The 26,081-nt window shown below is 34.3% G+C and overlaps 1 protein-coding gene across 4 annotated transcripts in view; it reads left to right on the plus strand.

The window, feature by feature from the left end:
• The window catches only part of LOC111423274 (Ryanodine receptor), a 50,712-nt gene that overhangs the window by 15,999 nt on the left and 8,632 nt on the right, over window positions 1-26,081 (plus strand). The window contains exons 20-56 of one of the 4 annotated variants that reach the window (XM_071194394.1): window positions 1,180-1,279; window positions 1,477-1,675; window positions 1,735-2,237; window positions 2,292-2,421; window positions 2,806-2,965; window positions 3,023-3,161; window positions 4,561-4,711; window positions 4,768-4,942; window positions 4,994-5,550; window positions 5,615-5,752; window positions 6,091-6,243; window positions 6,299-6,414; window positions 6,461-7,088; window positions 7,142-7,324; window positions 7,378-7,552; window positions 8,070-8,564; window positions 8,622-8,822; window positions 8,881-9,159; window positions 9,222-10,958; window positions 13,578-13,713; window positions 13,784-13,909; window positions 13,969-14,088; window positions 14,156-14,345; window positions 14,403-14,676; window positions 14,736-15,044; window positions 15,096-15,254; window positions 15,308-15,532; window positions 16,368-16,477; window positions 16,540-16,762; window positions 16,818-16,934; window positions 16,993-17,013; window positions 17,103-17,424; window positions 21,145-21,856; window positions 21,908-22,226; window positions 22,277-22,860; window positions 22,914-23,060; window positions 23,110-23,356. In XM_071194394.1, coding sequence (XP_071050495.1) covers window positions 1,180-1,279; window positions 1,477-1,675; window positions 1,735-2,237; window positions 2,292-2,421; window positions 2,806-2,965; window positions 3,023-3,161; window positions 4,561-4,711; window positions 4,768-4,942; window positions 4,994-5,550; window positions 5,615-5,752; window positions 6,091-6,243; window positions 6,299-6,414; window positions 6,461-7,088; window positions 7,142-7,324; window positions 7,378-7,552; window positions 8,070-8,564; window positions 8,622-8,822; window positions 8,881-9,159; window positions 9,222-10,958; window positions 13,578-13,713; window positions 13,784-13,909; window positions 13,969-14,088; window positions 14,156-14,345; window positions 14,403-14,676; window positions 14,736-15,044; window positions 15,096-15,254; window positions 15,308-15,532; window positions 16,368-16,477; window positions 16,540-16,762; window positions 16,818-16,934; window positions 16,993-17,013; window positions 17,103-17,424; window positions 21,145-21,856; window positions 21,908-22,226; window positions 22,277-22,860; window positions 22,914-23,060; window positions 23,110-23,356 — 10,560 coding nt within the window. Of the gene's footprint in view, window positions 1-1,179; window positions 1,280-1,476; window positions 1,676-1,734; window positions 2,238-2,291; window positions 2,422-2,805; window positions 2,966-3,022; window positions 3,162-4,560; window positions 4,712-4,767; window positions 4,943-4,993; window positions 5,551-5,614; window positions 5,753-6,090; window positions 6,244-6,298; window positions 6,415-6,460; window positions 7,089-7,141; window positions 7,325-7,377; window positions 7,553-8,069; window positions 8,565-8,621; window positions 8,823-8,880; window positions 9,160-9,221; window positions 10,959-13,577; window positions 13,714-13,783; window positions 13,910-13,968; window positions 14,089-14,155; window positions 14,346-14,402; window positions 14,677-14,735; window positions 15,045-15,095; window positions 15,255-15,307; window positions 15,533-16,078; window positions 16,192-16,367; window positions 16,478-16,539; window positions 16,763-16,817; window positions 16,935-16,992; window positions 17,014-17,102; window positions 17,425-21,144; window positions 21,857-21,907; window positions 22,227-22,276; window positions 22,861-22,913; window positions 23,061-23,109; window positions 23,357-26,081 lie in introns of all 4 variants that reach the window. The other 3 variants (XM_023056541.2, XM_023056548.2, XM_023056556.2) reach the window with 3 other exon arrangements.

A 26,081-nucleotide genomic window follows, 5' to 3' on the forward strand; every position in this document is an offset into this window, starting at 1 on the left:
ATTAAAAAAAACTTTTATTTGAAACATTTTTCTTTAGAACCACAAATGGTGAAGTTATTGGCTATATTCCAGACATTTGACATACCCTGTATAATGGATTATATGATGGGTGGTAAGCAATTGTATGGACATGTTTGGTTCAATCCAGGTTTTGAAGATTATGGAGCCTTTAGCAACCTCGAACCATCTTAAAAATCTGTCCACATTATTAAGTTGTAATTTCAGATGGTGAAGAAGTGGGTGGATTGTGTTAATTCCCAGATGCAATGGTTGTGTGGTTTTAGGATTTTTCGAACATTAATTTGATTGGGTTCAAGGCAGAACCTCAATATTTTTTCGATTCGTGACAATAAGTCAACATTGTCTTGATTCAAATTCTCTCTTTTAGCTAAGAGGAGCTAAAAATGTTTGAGGAGGCGCAGCTACTTGATAGCCAATTTATTAATATGTCTGGTATGTCTATGAGTTCTTTTCCAATGACACTAGAAAACCTTTGAGTCTTCAAAAATATTTAACAAAGACTTATACCGATATACAGCGTGTCCCGTATCTTCCGCATCAGAGCATTATACGGTTGTAGGATACATTATTCTGAAGCGATCTTTCTAATAAAATTTTTTCGAAATGTTTATAATAACCGCACGGGAACTGTTTAAAGGAACTGTTTTTCGTCCAATCAGCAGATCGCAAATCAGACTCAGGTAATCGGTGCCACCCTCGGCCGGTTCGCTACGCCGATGATAACTCGTTTCCCACGTGTACTCACCAATAGATTCGTCATGGAAAGAGAAATAAACTTTTTCGATGAATCAAAGTCGTCCGTTATTGGTCGTCGTTAAACAGTTCCCGTGCGGTTATTATAAACATTTCGAAAAAATTTTATTAGAAAGATCGCTTCAGAATAATGTATCCTACAACCGTATAATGCTCTGATGCGGAAGATATGGGACACGCTGTATAAAGAAATATTTTTATTACGTATATTTATTAAAACAGCCAGAAAACTTATCTTAAATACCACACTATTGGTGTGATCCATTTGATTCATAACATTGTGTAGCAACAAACATCCGTTCTACATCTTTAATTTGGGCCATGCTATCCCCCCTCAAAATCATCCTGTATAGTAATAATATGGAACCGTTTATGTATGTCCATGTTTTTGTTGCATGTTATTAGGAAGAAAAGGTTTACTGCAATACAGCAGAATCCTTTGGAAAGCAGTGGCAAGTGGGTGACGTTGTAGGAGTTTTTCTAGATTTGATCGATCACACGATTAGTAAGATTTTATTTTAAAACAGAAATTTACGCTTTATTAAAAAAAAATTTATTTGGCTAATAATTTATTTTTAGTTGCAAGTGTTGTGTGATCTTTTAAATATTTAATTTTTATTTATGTTTATTTTTGCATGAATCTGATTTATAATGTATCAATTTATTTATCACAATTTTTCATTAATTAGAATTTTTGTTAAGGTTTCTCTTTAAACGGAGAACTTTTAATGGACACATTGGGTGGTGAAACAACCTTTGCAGACGTCCAAGGTGATAACTTCGTTCCCGCATTCACATTGGGTGTAGGTCAAAAAGCTAAATTATCGTTTGGGCAAGATGTTACTGTTTTAAAGTATTTCACCACGTGCGGGTTACAAGAAGGATATGAACCATTTTGCGTGTAAATTTATTAATAATTAAGATGTTTTTATCTTAATTAATTAAACATTGTTGTTTTAGTAACATGACTCGCCCAGTAACTTATTGGTACACAAAAGATCAGCCGATATTTGAAAACACCGACGATATGGAAGATGGTAAAATCGACGTGACCAGAATTTTAGCGGGATCTGATAGCCCTCCGTGTCTTAAAATCAGTCACAACACCTTTGAGACGATGGAGAAGGCAAATTGGGAATTTTTGCGTTTGAGTCTTCCGATTATTTGCCATCAAGAATTTATTACTGAAGAAGAAAAAATGCGTAGGTGGCAAGAGATTAAAATTAGACAACATCGTTTGCGCGCTGAAGCTGAGCAACAAACCACTCCTGCGCATATTGAACAAATTATGAAGAGCGGGTTTAGTATGAGTGATATTAAAGGGTTACATCGAAATTATTCGGAAGATGCTGTGGAATCTGATGAGGTTATGAAAACGCAAACTAGAACGTCGAAGATAAACCCACCTCGACCACCAAGGAAAGGATCTTTATCGAGGACTTTACCACAATATGAAGAAAATGGTATTATTAAGTAATATGAATAATTATGATGATAATTATCATTAAATTATGTAGGTTTGGGCCAATTAAATCCAATTAAAGTACATCGATCGAATAGTGAGTTGGATTTCCAACGTTACCAAGATATTAACCATCAAGGAGCGGAGAAGGACGATAAGAAAAAACGAGGCAGATCGCCGTTCAGGTGCGTGTTACTATACCGTAGTCGGAGTCGGTTGTTTTTAAAGGGATGTTACATTTTTGCGTAATTTTCAGCAGTATTGTGCGCAGGTATATATTATACACATAGATATATTACACCGAGCATGGCGAATTTAATGTATGCTTAACTATTTTATCTCTTATTTGTATTGATCACTGTGCTTTTCAATATTTTCTTATAAAGTTTTTACAGAATGAATCTTGAAGAAATTTAAATGTAAATGTCTTCTTTGTATTAATCTTTTTCTTACATCGTCTTCTACACTTCATGTCCTGTCGCACACGCTGTGTAGAGCTTTTTCAAATCAATGTTTATAACAAGTTTTTAAAAAGTTTTAAGATTAATCTTTATTTCTTTGTTGTGTAGGTTTTTCTCTAGAAAACGAGAAGGGGCTAGTAGTGGCGATCGATCTAAGAAGGCAAAAACTCCCGATATAGATCGCGGTCGTATTCCAATGTCTCAGCAACAAAATCTTGGCATGACCAACGCAATGTTGCAAAGAAATCCCACTGTGAAATTAACACAGGTGAATAATAATGATATTCGACGATTGAACATTGTATTTAATTAATTTTTTGAAAAGGCTGATTCCGTTCAACCATCCCCGATTCCGGAACGCCAACAAAAGCAACTTTCTGTTCCCCAAACATCTGATGTTGAATCCATTGGGGATGAAATTTATGACGCAGAATGTTTAAAATTAATTAACGAATATTTTTATGGTAATATCAATTAAATAACTTTTTTAATATACAGTGTGTCCGTAAAGTAACGGATATAGGTGATAAAATCATTATAAACGATTTATGGAAAAATCCCTGAAACGGGTCTAGAGATTAAATTTTTTTGCAATTGTTTGGTGTAGATTTTAAATTTCTTCCGCCATTTTTAAGCGAGTTATGACGTCATCGGTATTTTTTTCGAATTTTATTACGGAATATGAAAGAAGATTTTTTTCTGAATCTAATACAGTCAATATTAATATTGCTTACAGAAGAAAATTTTCGAAAAAACTTACTTTAAAGTTTAACTACTTCAGATTTGTTGACATGATGAAAATAGCAGTAGCCATGAGTAACTATGGCAACCAATTATTTTAAACAATTTCCTAAGTGTCAAAAACTGATGTAGTAAGTAGTATGTACCACTTTAATACAACATATCTTGATCGCCAACTCATTAGCCAAAGTATGGTGAGCCTAGCTGTGCCTAATTTAAACTGCATGGCCATCCCTCGAAGCATTTCTCGAAGTCTGGCCTACTAAATGTTGCAAGGGAGCAACAAATCGTGGTTTTGGCTCGGTAAGAAAACCCTCATGTTACTGTAACGAGTATTAGGTCTAATTTCGACATTAGTAAATTAACGGTTCATAAAATTTTAAAACCCGCAAAATATCATTCCCATAAAGTAAACCTGATTCACGAGCAATAAATCGTAGTTTTTGCAAGACTTTGTCAAAAACATAATTTTTTCGACGAAGGGACATTTAGATTGAGTGGACAAGTAAATAGACAAAGTTGTTGGTATTGCGCTACCCAAAATCCAAATTAGCCAAAAAAGTCGTACATCCAATATCCGCAAAAGATTTGAGGAAACCTTATGTGGTAGGAGATGTTTAAATTTTTTCAAAGCGATGTCATTCCTTCCATCCCGAGAATGTTGACACAACTCAATTCCAACTAGATGGCGCGCCACTACACTTCAAGAAGCTTTACTAAATCAGTTTTTGACACTCAGGGAATTGTTTAGAATAATTGGTTACCATAGTTACTCATGGCTTCTGCTATTTTTATCATTATATAAATTTGAAGTAATTCAACTTTATAGTAATTTTTCTCGAAAATTTTCTTATGTAACCAATATTAATATTGATTATTGACTGTACTAGATTCAGAAGAAAATCCTCTTTCATATTCCGCCATAAAAATGGGGGATTGCCATTTAAAAAAAATATCGATGACGCCATAACTCGTTTAAAAATGGCGGAGAAAATTTGAAATCTACACCAAAAAAATCTTTAGATTCGTTTCAGGGATTTATCTATAAACCGTTTATTATGATTTTATCGCCTATATCCGTTACTTTACGGACAGACTGTATAAAAAATGTTTTTATTTTAGGTGTTAGAATCTTTCCGGGTCAAGATCCAACTCACCTTTACGTCGGTTGGGTCACAACTCAATACCATCTCCATAGCAAAGATTTTAATCAATCCCAAGTTTTAAAAGGTTCCGTTCTCACTTTAGACGATTACGATAGAGTTTATCAAAGGTAAACTTCATTCTTAACTAATTTCCATTAATTTTCTTATTTCTTTTTTATTAAAGCATCAACCGGCATTCTTGTTACATGGTAAGAGCAGACGAATTATACAACGAAGTAACGCAAGATGCTTCGGGAAAAGGAGCATCCCAAGGGATGTTTATTGGATGTTTTGTTGACGCAGCAACTGGAATTATTTCATTTACATGCGAGGGAAAATCAACTAAACACCGATTTAATGTAATTTCTTTATTAAATCTACTTGTTTTTATAAAAACGATTTTATTTTAGATGGAACCAGAAACAAAACTTTTCCCGGCAATATTCGTAGAAGCAACAAGCAAAGAAATCCTCCAAATCGAATTGGGTAGGACCGCGACAAGTCTTCCACTCTCGGCGGCTGTTCTACAAAACAGCGCGCGTCATGTAATCCCACAATTCCCACCCCGATTAAAAGTCCAATGTTTAAAACCACACCAATGGGCCAGAGTACCAAATCGAAGTCTTGAAGTACACGCATTAAAATTATCCGATATCCGCGGTTGGTCAATGCTCTGTGAAGATCCTGTTTCTATGTTAGCCCTTCACGTCCCCGAAGAAGATCGATGCATTGATATTTTAGAACTCATCGAAATGGATCGAATGTTAAGCTTCCACGCTCACACTTTAACTTTATACGCGGCATTGTGCTATCAAAGCAATTACAGAGCGGCACATGCTCTTTGTAAACACGTCGATCAAAAGCAATTATTGTATGCCATTAAATCCGAGTATATGAGTGGTCCTCTTCGTCAAGGTTTTTACGATCTTTTAATTGCCGTCCATCTCGAATCCACCGCTACAACAATGTAAGACTTTTAAGAATTAAGATATTGATTAATATTAGATATTAATAATGATTCATATTTTTAGGGAAGTGTGCAAAAATGAGTATGTAATTCCGCTTGGGCCGGAACTTAGAGAAATGTATGAAGATCCTGAGATGGGGCATAGCTTGAGAAGATTACAAGTTGAATCTGTGAGACCACAAATGAAGATGACTGATATTGCGTAAGAAATTTTTGCTTTATTATTGATAGCTTTTGAGAACAACAACTTTCAAATCTCTGCTAATTTCTTACTTTTTATAATTTGATTACCATTAGTACTACTAGATATCAGTCTTCTGGCATCTCTTAATGATTTTATTTTTGTTTTGGTCTTCTCAACATCTAATATACCTAATTCAACGTTTTTTGGTTTGGTCATAATCTAGCTCAATTGTCGTTTCTGATCAATATTTTTAGTTTTGAATTAAGTTTTACAAAAATAGGAATCTGGAGTGTGCAAAATTGGTTTTCTCAAAACAAATTTATTACCATAAATTGATTGGAATTTTGGTGTTTCAGTGATTCAATTGATAACATCAAAAACTTATACTCACCTTATTTCCCACTTGATGTCGTTAGAGATTATGTTATGACAGCTTTAGCTGAGGCGGTAGAAACCAATCAAGTTCATAATCGAGATCCCATTGGAGGTTCTAATGAAAATCTTTTCTTGTAAGTAACTTTCTTTGATTATGAATGATCAAAAATCAATTAAATTTGTTTCTAGACCACTCTTAAAATTAGTTGATCGCCTTCTACTTGTTGGTATGCTACGAGATGAAGATGTGGATAAATTACTTATTATGATCCATCCAGAAACTTGGGATGATACTTTTGATAAAGGTAATATAATACTTTTTTGTACGATTTATTCATAATTATTTTTTAGTTGGAAAAGATGAACATAGAAAAGGTTTATTACACATGAAAATGGCTGAAGGTGCAAAACTTCAAATGTGTTACTTGCTTCATCACTTAAACGATAATCAATTAAGACATAGAGTCGAATCGATAATAGCTTTCAGTCATGATTTTGTTGGTGAACTCCAAACAGATCAGCTTCGAAGATATGTGGAAATTAAACAATCAGATTTACCATCTGCTATTGCTGCTAAAAAAACGAGAGAATTCCGTTGTCCACCTAAAGAACAGATGAACGCAATTCTTGGATTCAAAAACTTAGAGGAAGATGAGAAAGAAAATTGCCCCCTCAACGAAGAGTTAGTTGAGCAAATGTCCGGATTTCATGACGCGCTAATGGAACACGTTTCATTAAAAGCACTCTTAGCTCCACCCTCCGTTGAATGTCCTGAAGATATTAAAAAAGCTGGGCCAATTAAGAAACTGTATAATTTCATAAACGCCGTTAAAGAGTTAGAGATTGAACCAAAAGTGGAAGAAGAACCACCAAAGAAAACACCAGAAGAAAACTTTAGAAAGGTTCTAATCAGCACTATAGTTGCTTGGGCTGAAGAAGCACAAATTGAAACACCAAAATTAGTTCAAGAAATGTTTTCGTAAGAAAAATTTTAATTTATTAATAATTTATTTTTACAAACAACTATTGTAGTTTATTGGTGAGGCAATATGATGCTGTTGGTGAATTGATTAGAGCCTTAAGAAAAACTTATGTCATCAACGCAAAAACTAAATGTGACGTTGCCGAAATGTGGGTCGGATTGAGTCAAATTAGAACTTTATTACCCGTGCAAATGTCACAGGAAGAAGAAGAATTAATGAGGGAGCGATTATGGTAAATAAAATCATCTTAAAATTATTTCTTTATTAATAATATTTTTTTTAAAGGAAATTGGTGAATAATCACACGTTCTTCCAACATCCAGACTTAATCCGCGTTTTAAGAATTCACGAAAACGTGATGGCTGTAATGATTAATACGTTGGGAAGACGGTCGCAAGCTCAATCAGATGCTAGCACTCAAGCTCAACCAACAGAAGGCGAAGTTGTTGCAAAGGAAAAGGTAAAAAATTATTAAAATTTTGTTGAAACATTTTAAAATAAATATGTTTATTTTAAGTAACACTTTTTTTTCAAATCATAATTATAGATTACAAGAGAATCCGTAAGGTCCAAACTTTAGTTTTTAGTGAAATGATTTCACAAGAAATTCGCTTTAATAACTAGTTATACTTTAATTTGCGAATTAAACATTTTCCAGATAATAATGTACACTTTGGCAAATCTTTCTTAGGTGGTGAAGGTCAAATGCGCTGTAGCATTCAATATCATTAATCATTCAACCTCAATGGCTTAATTAGTCAAAACATCTACAATTTTATTGTAATAATTGAGTTCGCCTATCTCACTTCAACGATTTACTATCATACTCCTTTTTCTGCACAACTGATCGGTTAAGATAGATTTGCCAAGCTCTAATTAGATTTAGAAACCACTTTTCATTTTATTTTACCCAACACCAAATTACACGTCAAATTTAGTTATCCCTAAAATTTTTCACTTATTTTTTAATTTTTCAGGATACCTCCCATGAAATGGTTGTCGCTTGCTGTCGATTTTTGTGCTACTTTTGTCGCACAGGGCGTCAAAATCAAAAAGCAATGTTCGAACACTTCGATTTTCTACTCGACAACAGCAACATCCTGCTTTCGCGTCCAAGTTTAAGAGGCTCAACACCTTTAGACGTTGCGTATTCATCCCTAATGGAAAACACCGAGCTCGCCCTTGCCCTACGAGAACACTATTTAGAAAAAATCGCGATTTATTTATCCCGTTGCGGGTTGCAATCTAATTCGGAGCTTGTTGAGAAAGGTTATCCCGATTTAGGTTGGGATCCCGTCGATGGTGAGAGATATTTAGATTTCTTAAGATTTTGTGTGTGGGTAAACGGTGAAAGCGTTGAAGAAAATGCCAATTTGGTGATTAGATTGTTGATTCGTCGACCGGAATGTCTTGGGCCAGCTTTAAGAGGTGAAGGTGAAGGATTACTTCGAGCTATAATAGATGCAAATAAGGTTTGTTGATGTATTTTGAGTTAATAAAGTTAAAATTAACTTAATAATTTTTTTTAGATGTCTGAACGTATCTCGGATCGCAGAAAATTGATGGATGAAGCTGAGGGTACCGTAAATATCGCTCAATTTTCTCATCCTTTACCTGAAAGTGATGATGATGAAGATTATATTGATACCGGAGCTGCTATTCTTAATTTTTATTGCACATTGGTGGATCTTCTTGGAAGATGTGCCCCTGATTCAGGAGTTATTGCTTTGGTATGATAATTTTGCAGAAAATAATTTAATTTTTAATAAAATTATTTTATTTGTGCAGGGAAAGAATGAATCTCTTAGAGCTAGAGCTATTTTAAGATCTTTGGTGCCGTTAGAGGATTTGCAAGGAGTTTTAAGTTTGAAATTTAACCTTCATAATCCAGCAGCTGGAGAAGAACGTCCTAAATCTGATATGCCATCGGGATTAATTCCAGGGCATAAACAATCAATTGTATTATTTTTAGAACGGGTGTATGGAATTGAAACTCAAGAGTTGTTTTATAAATTATTAGAAGAAGCATTTTTACCGGATTTAAGGGCTGCTACAATGCTTGACAGGGTAAATTAATTTTTTTTAAATATTAATTCATAAAATATCTCATTTTGGTATTTATTTGTTAGAATGATGGCAGTGAATCAGATATGGCATTAAGCATGAATCGTTATATAGGAAATTCAATATTACCTCTATTAATCCAACATAGCAAATTTTACAACGAAGCTGAAAACTATGCGTCATTATTAGATGCAACATTACACACAGTGTACAGATTATCAAAGAACCGGATGTTAACCAAAGGGCAAAGAGAGGCGGTTTCAGACTTTTTAGTAGCATTAACAAGCGCGATGCAACCCGCTATGTTACTAAAACTACTTAGAAAATTAACCATCGACGTATCAAACTTATCAGAGTACACAACAGTTGCTTTAAGACTTCTTACATTACATTACGAACGTTGTGCCAAATACTATGGATCAACTGCAGGGCAAGGATTATATGGTGCTTCATCCGATGAAGAAAAACGTTTAACAATGATGTTGTTCTCAAACATTTTTGATTCATTAAGTAAAATGGATTACGAACCAGAACTATTCGGAAAAGCCTTGCCGTGCTTAATCGCGATCGGTTGTGCTTTACCCCCAGATTACTCACTTTCAAAAAATTACGACGACGAATGGTACACTAACAAAGCAGCTACAACCGGTCCAGATGGACCATATAACCCCCAACCGATTAATACAAACTCAGTTCAATTAAACAACGACTTAAACGGACTAGTCCAGAAATTTTCGGAGCAATACCACGACGCTTGGGCTCAAAGAAAATTAGAAAACGGATGGCAATATGGCGAAACTTGGTCTGACTCTAATAAAACTCATCCCAGATTAAAACCTTATTCTCTCTTAAACGATTATGAAAAAGAACGATACAAAGAGCCTGTGAGAGAATCACTAAAAGCTTTGTTAGCTTTAGGTTGGTCTGTGGAACATACAGAAGTAGATATCCCAACTAATAACTCATTAAGGAGACAATCAAAACAAGGAGATGCAAATTCCCCATACAATTATAACCCCCATCCAGTTGATATGGCCAATTTAACACTTTCGAGGGAAATGCAAAATATGGCTGAGAGATTAGCTGAAAATGCGCATGATATTTGGGCTAAGAAAAAACGGGAAGAATTAAATACTTGCGGGGGTGGGATTCATCCTCAATTAGTACCATACGATCTTCTTACTGATAAAGAAAAACATAAGGATAGGGAAAGATCACAAGAATTCTTAAAATATATGCAATATCAAGGTTATAAATTACACAGACCCGTTAAAGGTGGAGCGAGTGAAGGAGAACAAACAGCGACAGGACCAGCTGTCGAATTAAGATTTGCTTATAGTTTATTAGAAAAATTAATCCAATATTTAGATCGAGCAACTGTTAATATGAAGCTTTTAAAACCATCGCAAACGTTCAGTAGAAGAAGCTCATACAACACATCTTCGAGAGACATCAAATTCTTTTCAAAAGTTGTACTCCCATTGATGGAAAAATACTTTTCCACTCACAAGAATTATTTTATTGCCGTCGCTACCGCTACTAACAACATCGGCGCGGCAAGTTTGAAAGAAAAAGAAATGGTTGCGGCATTATTTTGTAAATTAGCGAATCTTTTACGATCCAAATTAGCAGCTTTTGGAGCAGACGTAAGAATTACAGTTAGATGTTTGCAAGTTTTGGTCAAAGGAATCGATGCGAAATCTTTAGTGAAGAATTGTCCTGAATTTATAAGAACATCAATGTTGACTTTCTTTAATAATACTGCTGATGATTTAGCACATACCATCATGAATTTACAAGATGTAAGTAATTATTATACAAACTATTATACAGGTGTTCCGTGACTCGACCAACAAACTTATACCATATATTCCGGGGGTCATTAATGATCAAAAAATGGTATATTCCTCTTTGTTTCGGAGATATCGAAATAAAACTAAAAAAAAGCAAAAAGAAAATGATAAAAGAAAATTTATTCATTTCTTTATGAATGGGTAGCTAATTAACACAGTTGTTCATAATGAGAATCGCCATTTTCTAAACATGCAGCTATCTTTGGTATCATAGAATGTTGCCAGTTAATTACCACCAATTCATTCTTTAGCGAATTAGTAGCTTCAACTATTTCTTCAATTTTTCGATTACTACTATACACACGAGATTTAAGGCTACGCTACAGAAAAAATCTAGAGGTGACAAGTTAGGTGACCGAGCTAGCCAATGTACAGGTCCACCTCGTCCTATCCACCTTTTCGGAAAATTTTCATTAAAAAATACCGTCACTTGTCTCCCAAAATGTGGTGGTACCTCATCTTGATATCTTCCATGTAATTCGGCAATTCTTCTTCCAAAAAGTGAAGGTAAGTTTCTGGACTGAGACGTCCTTCAAAAAAAATGAGGCCCAATAAGATGATTTTTTAACAAGCCGCACCATATGTTGACGGAAAAACGATGTTAATGGTTAACAACGATTGTTTCGTGTGGGTTTTGATCCGTCCAGATGTGAGAATTATGTGTGTTGTTAATACCATTCCTTGCAAACTGGGCCTGATCCGTAAAAAGTGTGTGTGAAATAACTTCTAAATTATTTTGTAACCACTGGACTTTTTGTAAATGATAGGGATAAAGTCCATCATAGTGCAGAATTCCCTCAACCCAACCCAACCAACGTATGGAGCGTTGGTTTGAGGAATTCCCGTTGTATGAGATATTTTATGAATACTACTAGAAGGACTGGTAGAATAAGATAGTACAAAAATCATTAATTTGTCAAACGTTAAATCGTTAAAACTGTCAATTTTTTTAATTAATTCGATATCTCCGAAATAAAAAGGAATTCACCTATAGGTGATATACCATTTTTTGATCGTAATGACCCCCGGAATATATGGAATTTGTCGATCGAGTCACGGAACGCTCTGTATGTATATGAATATATGAAACTACTATGCACTTGCATTGTTCCACATAACATGCAACATATCTTAATAGTGCACGGCTAAACCCGAATGTTTCTGACTCTAGGTCTACTGTTAGTTCTACTTTTCATTCAATAAAAAATATACCACAATGTAACGCTAAATAACAATTAAAATTAGAACTAATACTAAACCGAGAACTAGAAACATTCGGATTTAGCCGCACGTCTTTCAAGACGGCTAAACCCGAACGATTCTAATTCTAGGTCTTGTGTTAGTTCTAGTGATAGTTCTAGTGCAAAACTGGAACTAACACTAGACCTAGAACTAGAAACATTCGGATTTAGCCGCACGTCTCTCAAGACGTCTAAACCCGAACGATTCTACTTCTAGGTCTTGTGTTAGTTCTAGTGATAGTTCTAGTGCAAACCTGGAACTAACACTAGACCTAGAACTAGAAACATTCGGATTTAGCCGCACGTCTCTCAAGACGGCTAAATCCGAATGATTCAAGTTCTAGGTATTGTGTTAGTTCTAGTGATAGTTCTAGTGCAAAACTGGAACTAACACTAGACCGAGAACTAGAAAGTATTGTCTGAAGACGCACGACTAATCCCGAATGTTTCTAGTTTTAGGTATAGTGTTCTAGTTTTAGTGCAATAAAAATATGCAACATAGTAATATTTTATGCTAACTAGCACTACCTATCGCTGTTACTAGAACAAACATTAGACCAAGAACTATAAACATTCGGGTTTAGCTGTACGTCTTTCAAGACGGCTAAGCCCGAGTGATTCTAGTTCTAGGTCTAGTGTTAATTCTAGTTTTAGTGCAATAAAAATATGTAACATACCGATATCTTATGCTAACTAGCGCTACCTATAGTTGTCACTAGAACAAACGTTAGACCTAGAACTAGAAACATTCGGGTTTAGCCGCACGTCTCTCACGACGACTAAACCCGAATGATTCTAGTTCTAGGTCTTGTGTTAGTTTTAGTGATAATGCTAGTGTAAAACTAGAACTAACACTAGACCTCTGTGAGGACGCACTAGTCTGAAGACTCACGGCCGAACCCGATGCTTTCTAGTTCTAGGTCTAGTGTTAGTTCTAGTTTTAGTGCAATAAAAATATGCAACATTGTGATATCTTATGCTAACTAGCGCTACCACTGTCACTAGAACTAACATTAGACGTAAAACTAGAAACAGAGGAAACAGAGACGCACAGCTAAACGGAATGATTCTAGTTCTAGATAATAATAATAATAATAATAATATTTATTGGCAGATCTAGTGTTAGTCTAGGTTTATTTGTTATTCAGCGCTAGGTTGTTGTATATTTTTATTGAGCTATAACGAACACTGAGGTTTCGTAGTAATATCAAATTATATTGACATTTTGCATTTTATGTGGGATAAAGGAAGTAGGTACACCCTTTTTATATATTGCACCTTAAGTGAAATTCACTGTATAAATAAATCATAACTTTATTAATTTTAGGGAAAATACAGTCATTTAAGAGGTACTCATTTAAAAACGTCTTCTTCGTTATTTTATGTTCACGCTGTGGTTTTACCATGTTTAACTGCAATGTTTGATCATTTAGCAAATTGTGAATATGGCGCTGATTTATTATGTAAGTTATTTCCGAATAGAAAATATTATCATAGTTTTTGTTTACATTTTAAATTATATTTTCGTTGTAGTGGATGAAATTCAAGTTGCTTCATACAAAATTCTCCAATCTTTATACACTTTAGGTACGGATCGTACATTAACCCACGATAGGAAATATTTAAAAACGGAAATTGAGCGAAATAAACCAGCTTTAGGTAAATAAAATATTAAAGTATTAATTTTTCAAATACAAATTTAATTTGCTTTTTTATAGGATCTTGTTTGGGAGCTTTTAGTTCATGTTTTCCGGTGGCATATTTGGAGCCACATTTAAATAAACATAATCAATTTTCACTTTTAAATCGTATAGCTGATCATTCTTTAGAAGCTCAAGGTAAATAATTTAATTTTTTTTATTATATATCTTATCTTATTAATTATTTATTTATGTTATTAATTAGACATAATGGTTAGAATGGAGAGTTCAATGCCAACTTTAGAAACAATTCTAACGGAAGTAGATCAATTTGTAGATAGTGAATTAACTTATAACGAAGCCATGCACATCATCGATGTCATCATGCCATTACTTTGTTCTTACCTGCCATTTTGGTGGTCGCAAGGTCCCGATAATGTCAGTCCAACAGGAGGGTAATTAATTAATTAATTAAAATTATATCACTCTCACAAAAATACTTTGTTATTTAGAGCTTATGTAACAATGGTTACTGCTGAACATATGAATCAACTTCTCAAGAATGTGTTAAAATTAATTAAGAAAAACATAGGAAATGAGCATGCTCCTTGGATGACGAGAATAGCGGCTTATGCCCAACAGATTATTATCAACAGCAGTGAAGAATTGCTTAAAGATCCATTTTTACCACTTGCTGAAAGGGTAAAGAAGCGTACTGAAAACATGTTCCATAAAGAAGAGAGTTTAAGAGGGTTCATTAAAAGCTCAACAGATGATACATCTCAAGTAATAACCATTTATTTTTAACCAATTCATTTTTTTTATAATAAATTATAATATTACAGATTGAAGCTCAAATTCAAGAAGATTGGCAATTATTAGTAAGGGATATTTATTCGTTTTACCCCTTATTAATTAAATACGTTGACTTACAAAGAAATCATTGGTTACGTCACAACATAGCCGAAGCTGAGGATATTTACAACCACGTTTCGGAAATTTTCAATATCTGGTCGAAATCGCAATACTTCCTTCGTGAGGAACAAAACTTTATATCCGCGAATGAAATTGATAACATGGTTTTAATTATGCCAACTGCTACAAGAAGGACTGTTGTTACTGATAGTTCAACTCCAGCTGGTGGAAAAGCTAAGGTAAAATTCTTTTTAAACGATTAGGATGTTGTTGAGATTATTATTTTTTAGAAAAAGAAAAAGAATCGCGAGAAAAAACGCGATAAAGACAAAGAGATTCAAGCGTCGTTAATGGTGGCTTGTTTAAAACGTCTCCTTCCTGTTGGATTAAATTTATTCGCTGGGAGAGAACAAGAACTGGTTCAACATTGCAAAGATCGCTTCTTAAAAGTAATTAAATCTAATAATTTTTATAATTTTTGTTAAAACGTTTTTATTTCTAGAAAATGCCAGAATACGAAATAATCGATTTTGCTAAAATTCAATTAACATTACCGGATAAGATCGATCCTGCAGATGAAATGTCTTGGCAACATTACCTTTACAGTCAATTGGGTAGCAAAAAAGCAACCGCTGTGAATACTACTGATGCGAATGGTAAAAGCCAATTAGAAGAAACTGTAGAGAGAATCGTTGCGATGAGCAAAGTTCTTTATGGGCTTCATATGGTAAGAATTCTTTTTTAAACAAATTTCTTTTCCAAAATAAATCGAGATTTTATACCGAGTGTTTTAGATAAATTAAATATTTATTGATTATTAGCAGTAATATTTGATAAATAAAATGAGTGTAGATAATTAGATGATAGCGTTCAAATTGGAGGATCTATTAGACCTTAAGGTTCTTATATCACAAAATCAACTCTAATTCTTTTACTTTATCATAAATAAATTATCTAAAACACTCACCCATATTTTATAAACTCTTATTTAGTTCCAAACTCTTCTCTATGCAACTGATAAATTTTATTTCTATGAATGCATTGGTTACATTATTTTCCATTATTAAATTGCTTTGTAAAAATGATTCCATAATTTTACTTAAAAGTAGTGCTAAATATTCTGTAAAACTTTGATTAGCTTAAAAAGACTTTATAGGTACAATTATCACATTTTATTTGGAGCCACAATTACGATTAAAAAAGAATAAATAAACGGCGATAAGAATTTCCCATTTTTAAGTTATTATCATAATGATTTTACATTGCACGACAGATCGATCACCCTCAACAACAACAGAAAGGCGTGTATCGCAGCGTTGTTTCGACGCAACGCAAACGTGCGGTTCTATCTTGCTTCAGACAAGCCTCGTTACATAGTTTGCCCAGGTTCGTTTATTGGTTTGTTTTGTCGTTTTTTATTTTCCGTTCTATTTTCTTTTGCTCTTTCGCTTGCCCGTTTAGAATCTAGATCAAATTCTAGAAGAGTCCGTGTTGTTCTTCTTACGGTCAAATATTAACCTTACTAACCGGATTGTTTTTTTTAACACTAACTTTTTAATAAGGCTTCCAAACCTCGATCTCATCGAGAGGGATGGAAAAAAATTTTATGTGCCGCTCGAAAAAGAGCAGCCCTTGCATGTTTGCGATGTCAACCTTTATACAAATTACGCAGGTGAAAATCATTTCTTTTAGTATCTAAATATGAACAAAAAATAATATTAAAATTTCTTTCAGGCACCGAGCAATAAACATATTTATCCGTTCTTATTACGATTTATGGCTACAAGATGAGAACGTCGGGCAAGAAGTATTAATCGAAGATTTAACGCAATCCTTTGAAGACGCGGAATTGAAAAAAGTTGATGATGTTGAAGAAGAAGGCAAACCAGATCCCCTAACACAATTAGTAACCACTTTTTGTAGAGGGGCAATGACAGAAAGATCGGGTGCTTTACAAGTAATGATTTATTCATTTTAAGATTTTTTGTCATTAAATAGTTTCTTGTGTATAGGAGGATCCATTATATATGAGTTACGCTGAAATCATTGCGAAATCATGTGGTGAAGAAGAAGAAGAAGGTGAAGATGAGGAGGGAGGTGAAGGTGAAGAAGGAGGCGCATCAATCCATGTAAGTATATAGAATTTAATTAAAAAAAATAATTATCAACCTCTATAAATATGCAAAGAGGACTATGGAAAAGTTAATGGTAAGATTAGTTTCATTTAAAATCAACAAATTTAATAAAATCCATTTATAATATTATAATTTAATATTATGTCTGATTAATTTAAATAGGAACAAGAAATGGAAAAACAAAAATTATTATTCAGTCAAGCAAGATTGGCGAAACGAGGCGTCGCGGAGATGGTTTTGCTTCATATCTCAGCTTGTAAAGGTGTCCCATCAGAGATGGTTATGAAAACTTTACAATTGGGCATATCAATTTTGCGCGGTGGCAACAGCGATATCCAAATGGGCATGTTGAATCATTTGAAAGAGAAAAAAGATGTCGGATTCTTTACAAGTATAGCAGGGCTAATGAATAGTTGTAGTGTACTTGATTTGGACGCTTTTGAAAGAAATACTAAAGCTGAAGGATTAGGAGTTGGCTCAGAAGGTAATATATTTGATTATTATTGAAAGTATTTATTATAAGTTCGTCATTTCAATCATTATACATATACAAACATAAAGTAAACACACAAGGTACATATCTGGAGTCACTAGTAGATAGATACACATTTATCAACTTTTTGTTTGAGGAGAAACCAAATAGCGTTTGTGTAGCCAACAATGCTTATGAAACAGTTCCAACATTCGAGGATTTATAGGTCTTAATAAATTTAGCTATTGCAGAGAGTAGCAATAACACAAAATTAATATTATTGTAAACAGGCGTAATCAATCTGATAAATTAATTGTAATATACAGTGTACAATAATGTACAACAAATATTAATATCGGTTATATAAGAAAATTTTCGAGAAAAATTAATTTAAAGTTTCATTATTTCCCATTCATTTGATATAGAAAATAGTAGTAGCAGTGCGTAACCATGGCAACCAATTGTTTTGATTTGACATTTGCAACAAAACCTAACATGAAAAATAGAAAATAATAATATCATTAATTCAAATGTTCAAATTGCTGCCCGTTAGCGGCAAGGCAATGTCTTAATCGGGAGACAAACGCTTCTTGAACGTTTTGAATCATATACGGCCTGATTAATTGAATTTCTTCTCTAATTTCTTGCTTCAGATCTTCTATGTTATCAGGCTTATTAAAATAAACTTTAGATTTTAAATAACCCGAAAGAAAACAATCCAAAGGGTCCATTCAATATGTCCGCGTCTGCCGATCCACCGATTGGGAAATTTTTGGTTGAGGTATTCTCGTACAACTAGTGCATAATGAGGAGACGCTCCATCTTGCTGTAGCCAAATTCTGAGATGTAGTGAATTTGGATCTTCTGCATTTGGAAAAATTGCAACAAAACTTGGAATTAATTCTAATTGAAGAAATTTCAAAACTGTTCACCGCCTATTGTTCCAATAAAGAAATACGGTCCAATAATTCTGTTCTCCACTATTCCAGCCCACACATTGACCTTTTGGGGATAATGTGTATTTGGGTATTTCCAATGGGGATTTTCAATTGCCCAATAACGGCAGTTTTGCTTATGGACGGTGCCGTTTAAACAATGTTGCTGCATCAGAGAATAGAATGTTCCGTCATTGTTTCGCAGAATTGCACGCGTCGATCAAAATCGTCATCGGAAACATCATGCACCAAGTGTACTTTGTAGGGGTGATATTTTTTTCTTTTAAGAAATCTTGATATTTTGTGCTTCTAGATGTATTTAAATTTGCAGCAATATTGGAGATGTTTGAATGCGGATTTTCCTGTACACTTAACAGGACATCCAATTGACGGTCTTCATTTAAGGCCAATGGACGACCGGTCTTAGGTTTATCTCGTACATGACCAAGTTCGCCAATTTTACTCTTAAATAACGCACGGACTTCGTTATGCGTTCGGACTGTATTTCCGAAACCAATCATTATAAGAATCTCGATTCTTTCAGTTTCAGTAAGCGTCATTATAACTTTCTAACTTATCGAACAGTCAGTAATTAAAAAATAACCAATATTAGATAAACAATAAGATCAAATAACAACAAAAAAATAACAACGAATAGCGATGAATAGCAACAAATAACAATGAATAACAACAATTAACACAAGAAACTCCACAATACTACTCAAAATAATCTCATTAACGCACAATAAACTGTTTCAAATCGAATTTTGACACTTGAAAATTTTAAATCAAAACAATTGGTTGCCATGGTTACGCACGGCTACTACTATTTTTTATACCAAATGAATGAGAAATAATGAAACTTTAAATTAATTTTTCTCCAAAATTTTCTTATGCAACCGATATTAATATTGTTAGGTAATTCTTCGAAATTTTTAATAACGATAATATAAAGTAGGGCGCACTCAAAAACAATGACACTCGTATTAAAAACACTTTATTACGCAAGACGCAATTAGAACAGCAATTGACACGGGGTCCGAACCAAGAATGTATCTTTTCGGAAACCGATAGCGGTTCAAGTGTCGAGGGGCCTTAAGTAAACAAATACCAGGTACACGCTCATTCCCTCTAGACATAAACAGAATGAGCGGGTACAGTCTGTTTCATAAAAGTATCAAATTAAATAACAATTCTTAACAATTTTTAAATTAAAACGCCTAATTGCTAACAATATTTATTGTACATAATTCAGAAAAAATTCTTCTTTCAAATTCCGATATAAAAAATGGGGTGTTCCATTTAAAAACAACTTCGATGACGTCATAACTCGTTTAAAAATGGCGAAAATTTTTAAAATATACACCAAAAAATTGAAATCTTTAGACCCGTTTTAGCGATTTTTTCATAAATTGTTTATAATAATTTTATCGCATTTATCCGTTACTTTTGAAACGCACTGTATATTCAATAAAAAATAATAATGATGAAAAAAATGCTTATCGAAAAAACTTAGTAGCTTCACTCGGTGGAATGTTAAAATTGATCAGTCAACCCAATTTCAACGTAGCTTAACCAAAAATTAATCCAATTCCAAAACAAACAAACCCAACCCTACAGCCACTGAATCACAATATAACCTAACTCTAAAAAAAAACCAACACGAAAGAAAGATTATCCAATTCTCGGCTTCGAACTTTTTCGACAGTCTGCATGCAATTTTTAATTTATTTTATATCGCCAATGATGTATCAGAAAATATGTTTAAAAATTGTGTATCTTAAAAAAACAATTCAAAAGTTACATACTTAATCTAATGCCTCGGCCGCAAGCGACCTCGGCTTTAAGCATTTTATATCACCGATGATGTATAAAAAAAAGGTTTAAAGATTATGCACCTTATCTAACGCCTCAGCCGCAAGCCACCTCGGCTTCAAACTTCCTTAACCGTCATCGATAAACCAAACAACCATTCAAAAGTTGTATACTTACTTAATGTAATGCCTCGGCCGCAAGCGACCTCGGCTTTAAGTATTTTATACCACCAATGATGTATCAAAAACAATCGTTGAAGATTATGCACCTTATCTAGCGCCTCGGCCGCAAGCGACCTCGGCTTCAAACTTCCTTAATCGTCATCGATAAACCAAAAAACCATTCAAAAGTTGTATACTTAATGTAATGCCTCGGCCGCAAGCGACCTCGGCTCTAAGTATTTTATACCGCCAGTGATGTATCAAAAACAATCGTTGAAGATTATGCACCTTATCTTGCGTCTCGGTCGCAAGCGGCCTCGGCTTTAACCTTTCTCAATCGTCATCGGTATACCAAAAAACCATTCAAAAGTTGCATACTTAATCTAATGCCTCGGCCGCAAGCGATCTCGGCTTCAAACTTCCTTAGTCGTTATCGGTAAACCAAAAAACCATTCAAAAGTTGTATACTTAATCTAATGCCTCGGCCACAAGCGACCTCGGCTTCAAACTTCCTTAGTCGTTATCGGTAAACCAAAAAACCATTCAAAAGTTGCATTTTTAATCTAATGCCTCGGCCGCAAGCGACCTCGGGTTCAATCGTTATAAATCGTCATTTAAAATCAGAAAATAATTCAAATGTTGTACGCTTAAACCCAGCGCCTCGGCCGCAAGCGACCTCAGCTTAAGTAATATTAACTTCTGATTTCAATCAGGAATCATCTAAAGAACTCGATTACACTGGATACTATTTAGGATTTGATTTTTATACACATATATAAAAATTACCTTGTATTTTTCTAATTATTAAAAAAATCTTTAAGGTGCCGCCGGCGAAAAGAACATGCACGATGCAGAATTTACTTGCGCCCTCTTCCGTTTTATCCAACTAACATGCGAAGGTCACAATTTAGAATGGCAAAATTATCTTCGTACTCAAGCGGGAAATACAACAACCGTAAACGTAGTTATTTGCACAGTCGATTACTTACTACGCCTCCAAGAATCGATTATGGACTTCTATTGGCATTATTCAAGTAAAGAATTAATCGATCCGGCGGGAAAAGCAAACTTTTTCAAAGCAATCGGCGTCGCCAGCCAAGTATTTAACACCCTCACTGAAGTCATCCAGGGACCGTGCACACTCAATCAACAAGCTTTGGCCCATTCCAGATTGTGGGACGCCGTCGGCGGTTTCCTTTTCCTTTTCTCTCATATGCAAGATAAATTGTCGAAACATTCGAGTCAAGTGGATCTTCTTAAAGAGCTTTTAAACCTTCAAAAAGATATGATTACGATGATGTTATCTATGCTTGAAGGAAACGTTGTCAATGGTACTATTGGTAAACAGATGGTTGATACCTTAGTTGAAAGCGCCTCAAACGTTGAATTGATCTTAAAATATTTTGATATGTTTTTAAAGTTGAAAGATTTAACAAGTTCTGCTAGCTTTATGGAAATTGATATTAATAATGATGGGTGGGTGTATCCGAAAGATTTTAAAGAGAAAATGGAACAACAAAAAGCTTATACTCCGTAAGTAATCCAAAATATGATTCTTTCAAAAATTAATTTATTCAATTTTAGTGAAGAAATTGAATTCCTTCTTACTTGTTGCGAAACAAATCACGATGGTAAAATAGATTACGTTGGATTTATTGATCGATTCCACGAACCAGCCAAAGAAATCGGTTTTAATTTAGCCGTTTTACTTACAAATTTATCGGAACATATGCCCAATGAACCAAGATTAGCAAGATTTTTAGAAACTGCGGGGTCCGTTTTAAATTACTTCGAACCTTTCTTAGGCCGCATCGAAATCTTGGGTAGTAGCAAACGTATTGAGAGAGTCTACTTTGAAATTAAAGAATCAAACATTGAGCAATGGGAGAAACCACAAATTAAAGTATTTATTATTATTAAATCTAATAAATTGTATTGATTTATTTTTTTTAGGAATCCAAAAGAGCTTTCTTCTATTCAATCGTAACTGAAGGAGGTGATAAAGAAAAATTGGAAGCCTTTATTAATTTTTGTGAGGACGCAATTTTTGAAATGCAACACGCGAGCGCTTTAATGGCAGTTGAAGAATCAAGCGGAATGGGACAAACGAGAACGACCAGTTATAGTTATCTCCAAGATGATGATGAAGAGCGAGCCGCTAAAGACCCAATTAGAAAAGGTTATCAAAACGTGAAGGAAGGAATTTATTACGGTTTATCCGCCTTGAGTCCGGCCAATATAAAACATCGAATCGCCGATATGCAACAAATGACACCATACGAGCTTTTTGTTGGTTTCTTTAAAATGATCTTTTATGCGTTTTATTATTCCGGATTTGGATTCTCGATGATTTTGGGTTATTTCTTCCGTATGTTATTGAATTTGATGCGAGGACCTCAAGTTGAAGAGGTCGTTGTTGTAAAAGAAGAAGAAAAACTTCCCGTTAGGATGCTTCCTGCTTTACCAGCTACCCCAGAAGAATCAAATACTCAAATACAAGCGTTTGGGTTGGATATAACTAAAGAAGAGGGGGGACAGTAAGAAATTTTTTTGATTATTTAATACTTTCTTATTTTTTAATTTGTTTTAGAATGAAAATGGCACCTCATGAATCACCAACAAATAGTCAACCATCTTCTGGGGAAGGTGAAGGTGAAAGTACACCTGAAGAAGCAGCCGGGGAACATCTGGAAGGTGCTACAAGCGATCAACCTTTAACTCTATCTGATTTATTGGGGTATTTATTCATTTTTGATTAATTTTTTTTTTAATTTTTTTTATTTTAGTGGTGAAGCGGCGAAACGGGCGGCTCAAGAAAAGGCTGAAGCTCAAGCAGCTCAACAAGCTGCGATGCAAGCAATCGAATCAGAAGGAAAAGCGCAAACCACAACCGAACCTTCAGCGGTTTCCCAAATTAATTTTAGCAGCTATGGACAAAGAGCTGTATCTTTCTTGGCCCGTAACTTTTACAATCTAAAATATGTTGCGTTGGTTTTGGCATTTTGTATTAATTTTATGCTTCTATTTTACAAGGTAAATAATTTATTTTATCCGCAATCACCTTATAATAATTATAAGCTTAAACTTCAATTATTGAAGTTTTATCCACACTTATGAAAGTACCACTTTATCCACTAGTGGAATAATGAAAAATTCAATCTTAAATCAATCACATCCTATTTATTATTTATATTAACATTTACAGTTGCTCATAAAATTGAGTATTTTTGAAAATTTGAAAATTTCAAATAATTATTAATATGTTTTAAAGTTTGTGATATATATGTATTAACAACAATCTTATTAACTAATTTGAATTCAAAATAATCCAGTTTTCCAAATAAAATAATGACAATATTAACAATAATAAAAAATGGCACGAAATTTACGCCACAAAATTGAGTATACAGTTAAGGCAAAGTGAATAAGTTTAGCTTAGTATTATGTTTTACTAAGCTGTAAGCCCTCCATTGGCGTCAATTATCACCTGCATTCGCCGTGGCATTGAGTCCACAATGTCTCAGCGAGACCGGTCATTAGACGTTTCTGGGGTTCTGGCCAAAATAAAAATTTGAGAATTCAGATTTAAGTATAGTGCTGGCGCTAGCAAATGAAGCGCCAGAGTGCGGGAACCGGAGTGGCGCCCCCTCCCCACGAGTTAAAAAATGCATTTTAATTAAAAAAATATATATAATCATAATCCATACTTCAGCAAAAATTTAAGAATTATACTGGTGAAAAACCAAACTTAAGGGAATAGTCGGGAGTACTCTGGCCAGAAGGTTAATTTGCAAGAAAAAGTCTGAAATTGCAATAGTTATAAACTAGACTTCAGCAAAAAACAGGAATTACATTGTTCAAAGTCCACATGATGTCTGAAATTACTGTTCAGAGAAAACAAAAAATTGATTATAAAATAAACATGATTTTTCATGGCAATACTTATGTGTTAGATAAAAGAATGCGAAGAATATGAACAGGAAACCAATGGACTTGTCTTGTTATTGCACAGGACAGGAAATCACCAATACGGAAACTTTGCCAATGCAGGATAAGCACAAAAGCAAAGTAACAGCTGCAGAAATGAGGTACCAGGTGGTACAAGATCCGTATAGATAATAAGAGGCTCCCAAAAAGATGATGATAGACACCCAGAAAGAAGTAGCTGTCAGTATCAAGAACAAAACATACATAACGTTGGCAGAAGGCTAGATACTGCTTCTAAAAAAATAAATACTGCTTTCTGAAGACTAGATACTGCCGACAGGTCTAAATACAGCATCTGGAACACTAAATACTGCTTTCTAAAGACTAAAATTGCTTTGTGGAGACTAAATACTGCTTTGTGAAGACTAGATACTGCTGACAGGTCTAAGTACTGCAAAAGAAAGATAAGATATTGTTGGAGAAAACATACATAACTTTGGCAGAAGACTAGATATTGCTGCTAGAAGACTAAATACTGCTTTCTGAAGACTAGATACTGCCGACAGGTCTAAATACAGCGTCTGAAACACTAAATACTGCTTTCTAAAGACTAAAATTGCTTTGTGGAGACTAAATACTGCTTGCTGAAGACTAGGTACTGCTCTGGAAGATTAAATACTGCTTTCTGAAGACTAGATACTGCCAACAGGTCTAAATACAGCATCTGGAACACTAAATACTGCTTTCTAAAGACTAAAATTGCTTTGTGGAGACTTAATATTGCTTTGTAAAGACTAGATACTGCTGACAAGTCTAAGCACTGCAAAAGAAAGATAATATATTGTTGGAGAAAACATACATAACTTTGGCAGAAGACTAGATGCTGCTGCTAGAAGACTAAATACTGCTTTCTGAAGACTATATACTGCCGACAGGTCTAAATACAGCGTCTGAAACACTAAATACTGCTTTCTAAAGACTAAAATTGCTTTGTGGAGACTAAATACTGCTTTCTGAAGACTAGGTACTGCTCTGGAAGATTAAATACTGCTTTCTGAAGACTAGATACTGCCAACAGGTCTAAATACAGCATCTGGAACACTAAATACTGCTTTCTAAAGACTAAAATTGCTTTGTGGAGACTTAATACTGCTTTGTGAAGACTAGATACTGCTGACAGGTCTAAGCACTGCAAAAGAAAGATAATATATTGTTGGAGAAAACATACATAACTTTGGCAGAAGACTAGATACTGCTGCTAGAAGACTAAATACTGCTTTCTGAAGACTAGATACTGCCGACAGGTCTAAATACAGCGTCTAAAACACTAAATACTGCTTTCTAAAGACTAAAATTGCTTTGTGGAGACTAAATACTGCTTTCTGAAGACTAGCTACTGCTGACAGGTCTAAATACTGCAAAAGAAAGATAAAATATTTTGGAGAAAACATACATAACTTTGGCAGAAGACTAGATACTGCTTCTAGAAGACTAAATACTGCCGACAGGTCTAAATACAGCGTCTGGAATACTACATACTGCTTTCTAAAGACTAAAATTGCTTTGTGGAGACTAAATACTGCTTTCTGAAGACTAGCTAGTGCTGACAGTTCTAAATACTGCAAAAGAAAGATAAGATATTGTTGGAGAAAACATTAAAAAGGCGCCGGCGCCACCTTTTAGGCGGCGCCTCTGACTATTAATGTTAGGTATGGGACACATGGGATATAAAAGATGTAGAGTGAAACACCGAAAACGACTAAGTAATAAAATATGGGGGGTGCCATTTAAAAAAATGAAGTTATGATACTTCCAAATTTCGAAAAGTTAA

Source organism: Onthophagus taurus, chromosome 1 (genome assembly GCF_036711975.1).
Source record: "Onthophagus taurus isolate NC chromosome 1, IU_Otau_3.0, whole genome shotgun sequence".
NCBI classification, from domain to species: domain Eukaryota; kingdom Metazoa; phylum Arthropoda; class Insecta; order Coleoptera; family Scarabaeidae; genus Onthophagus; species Onthophagus taurus.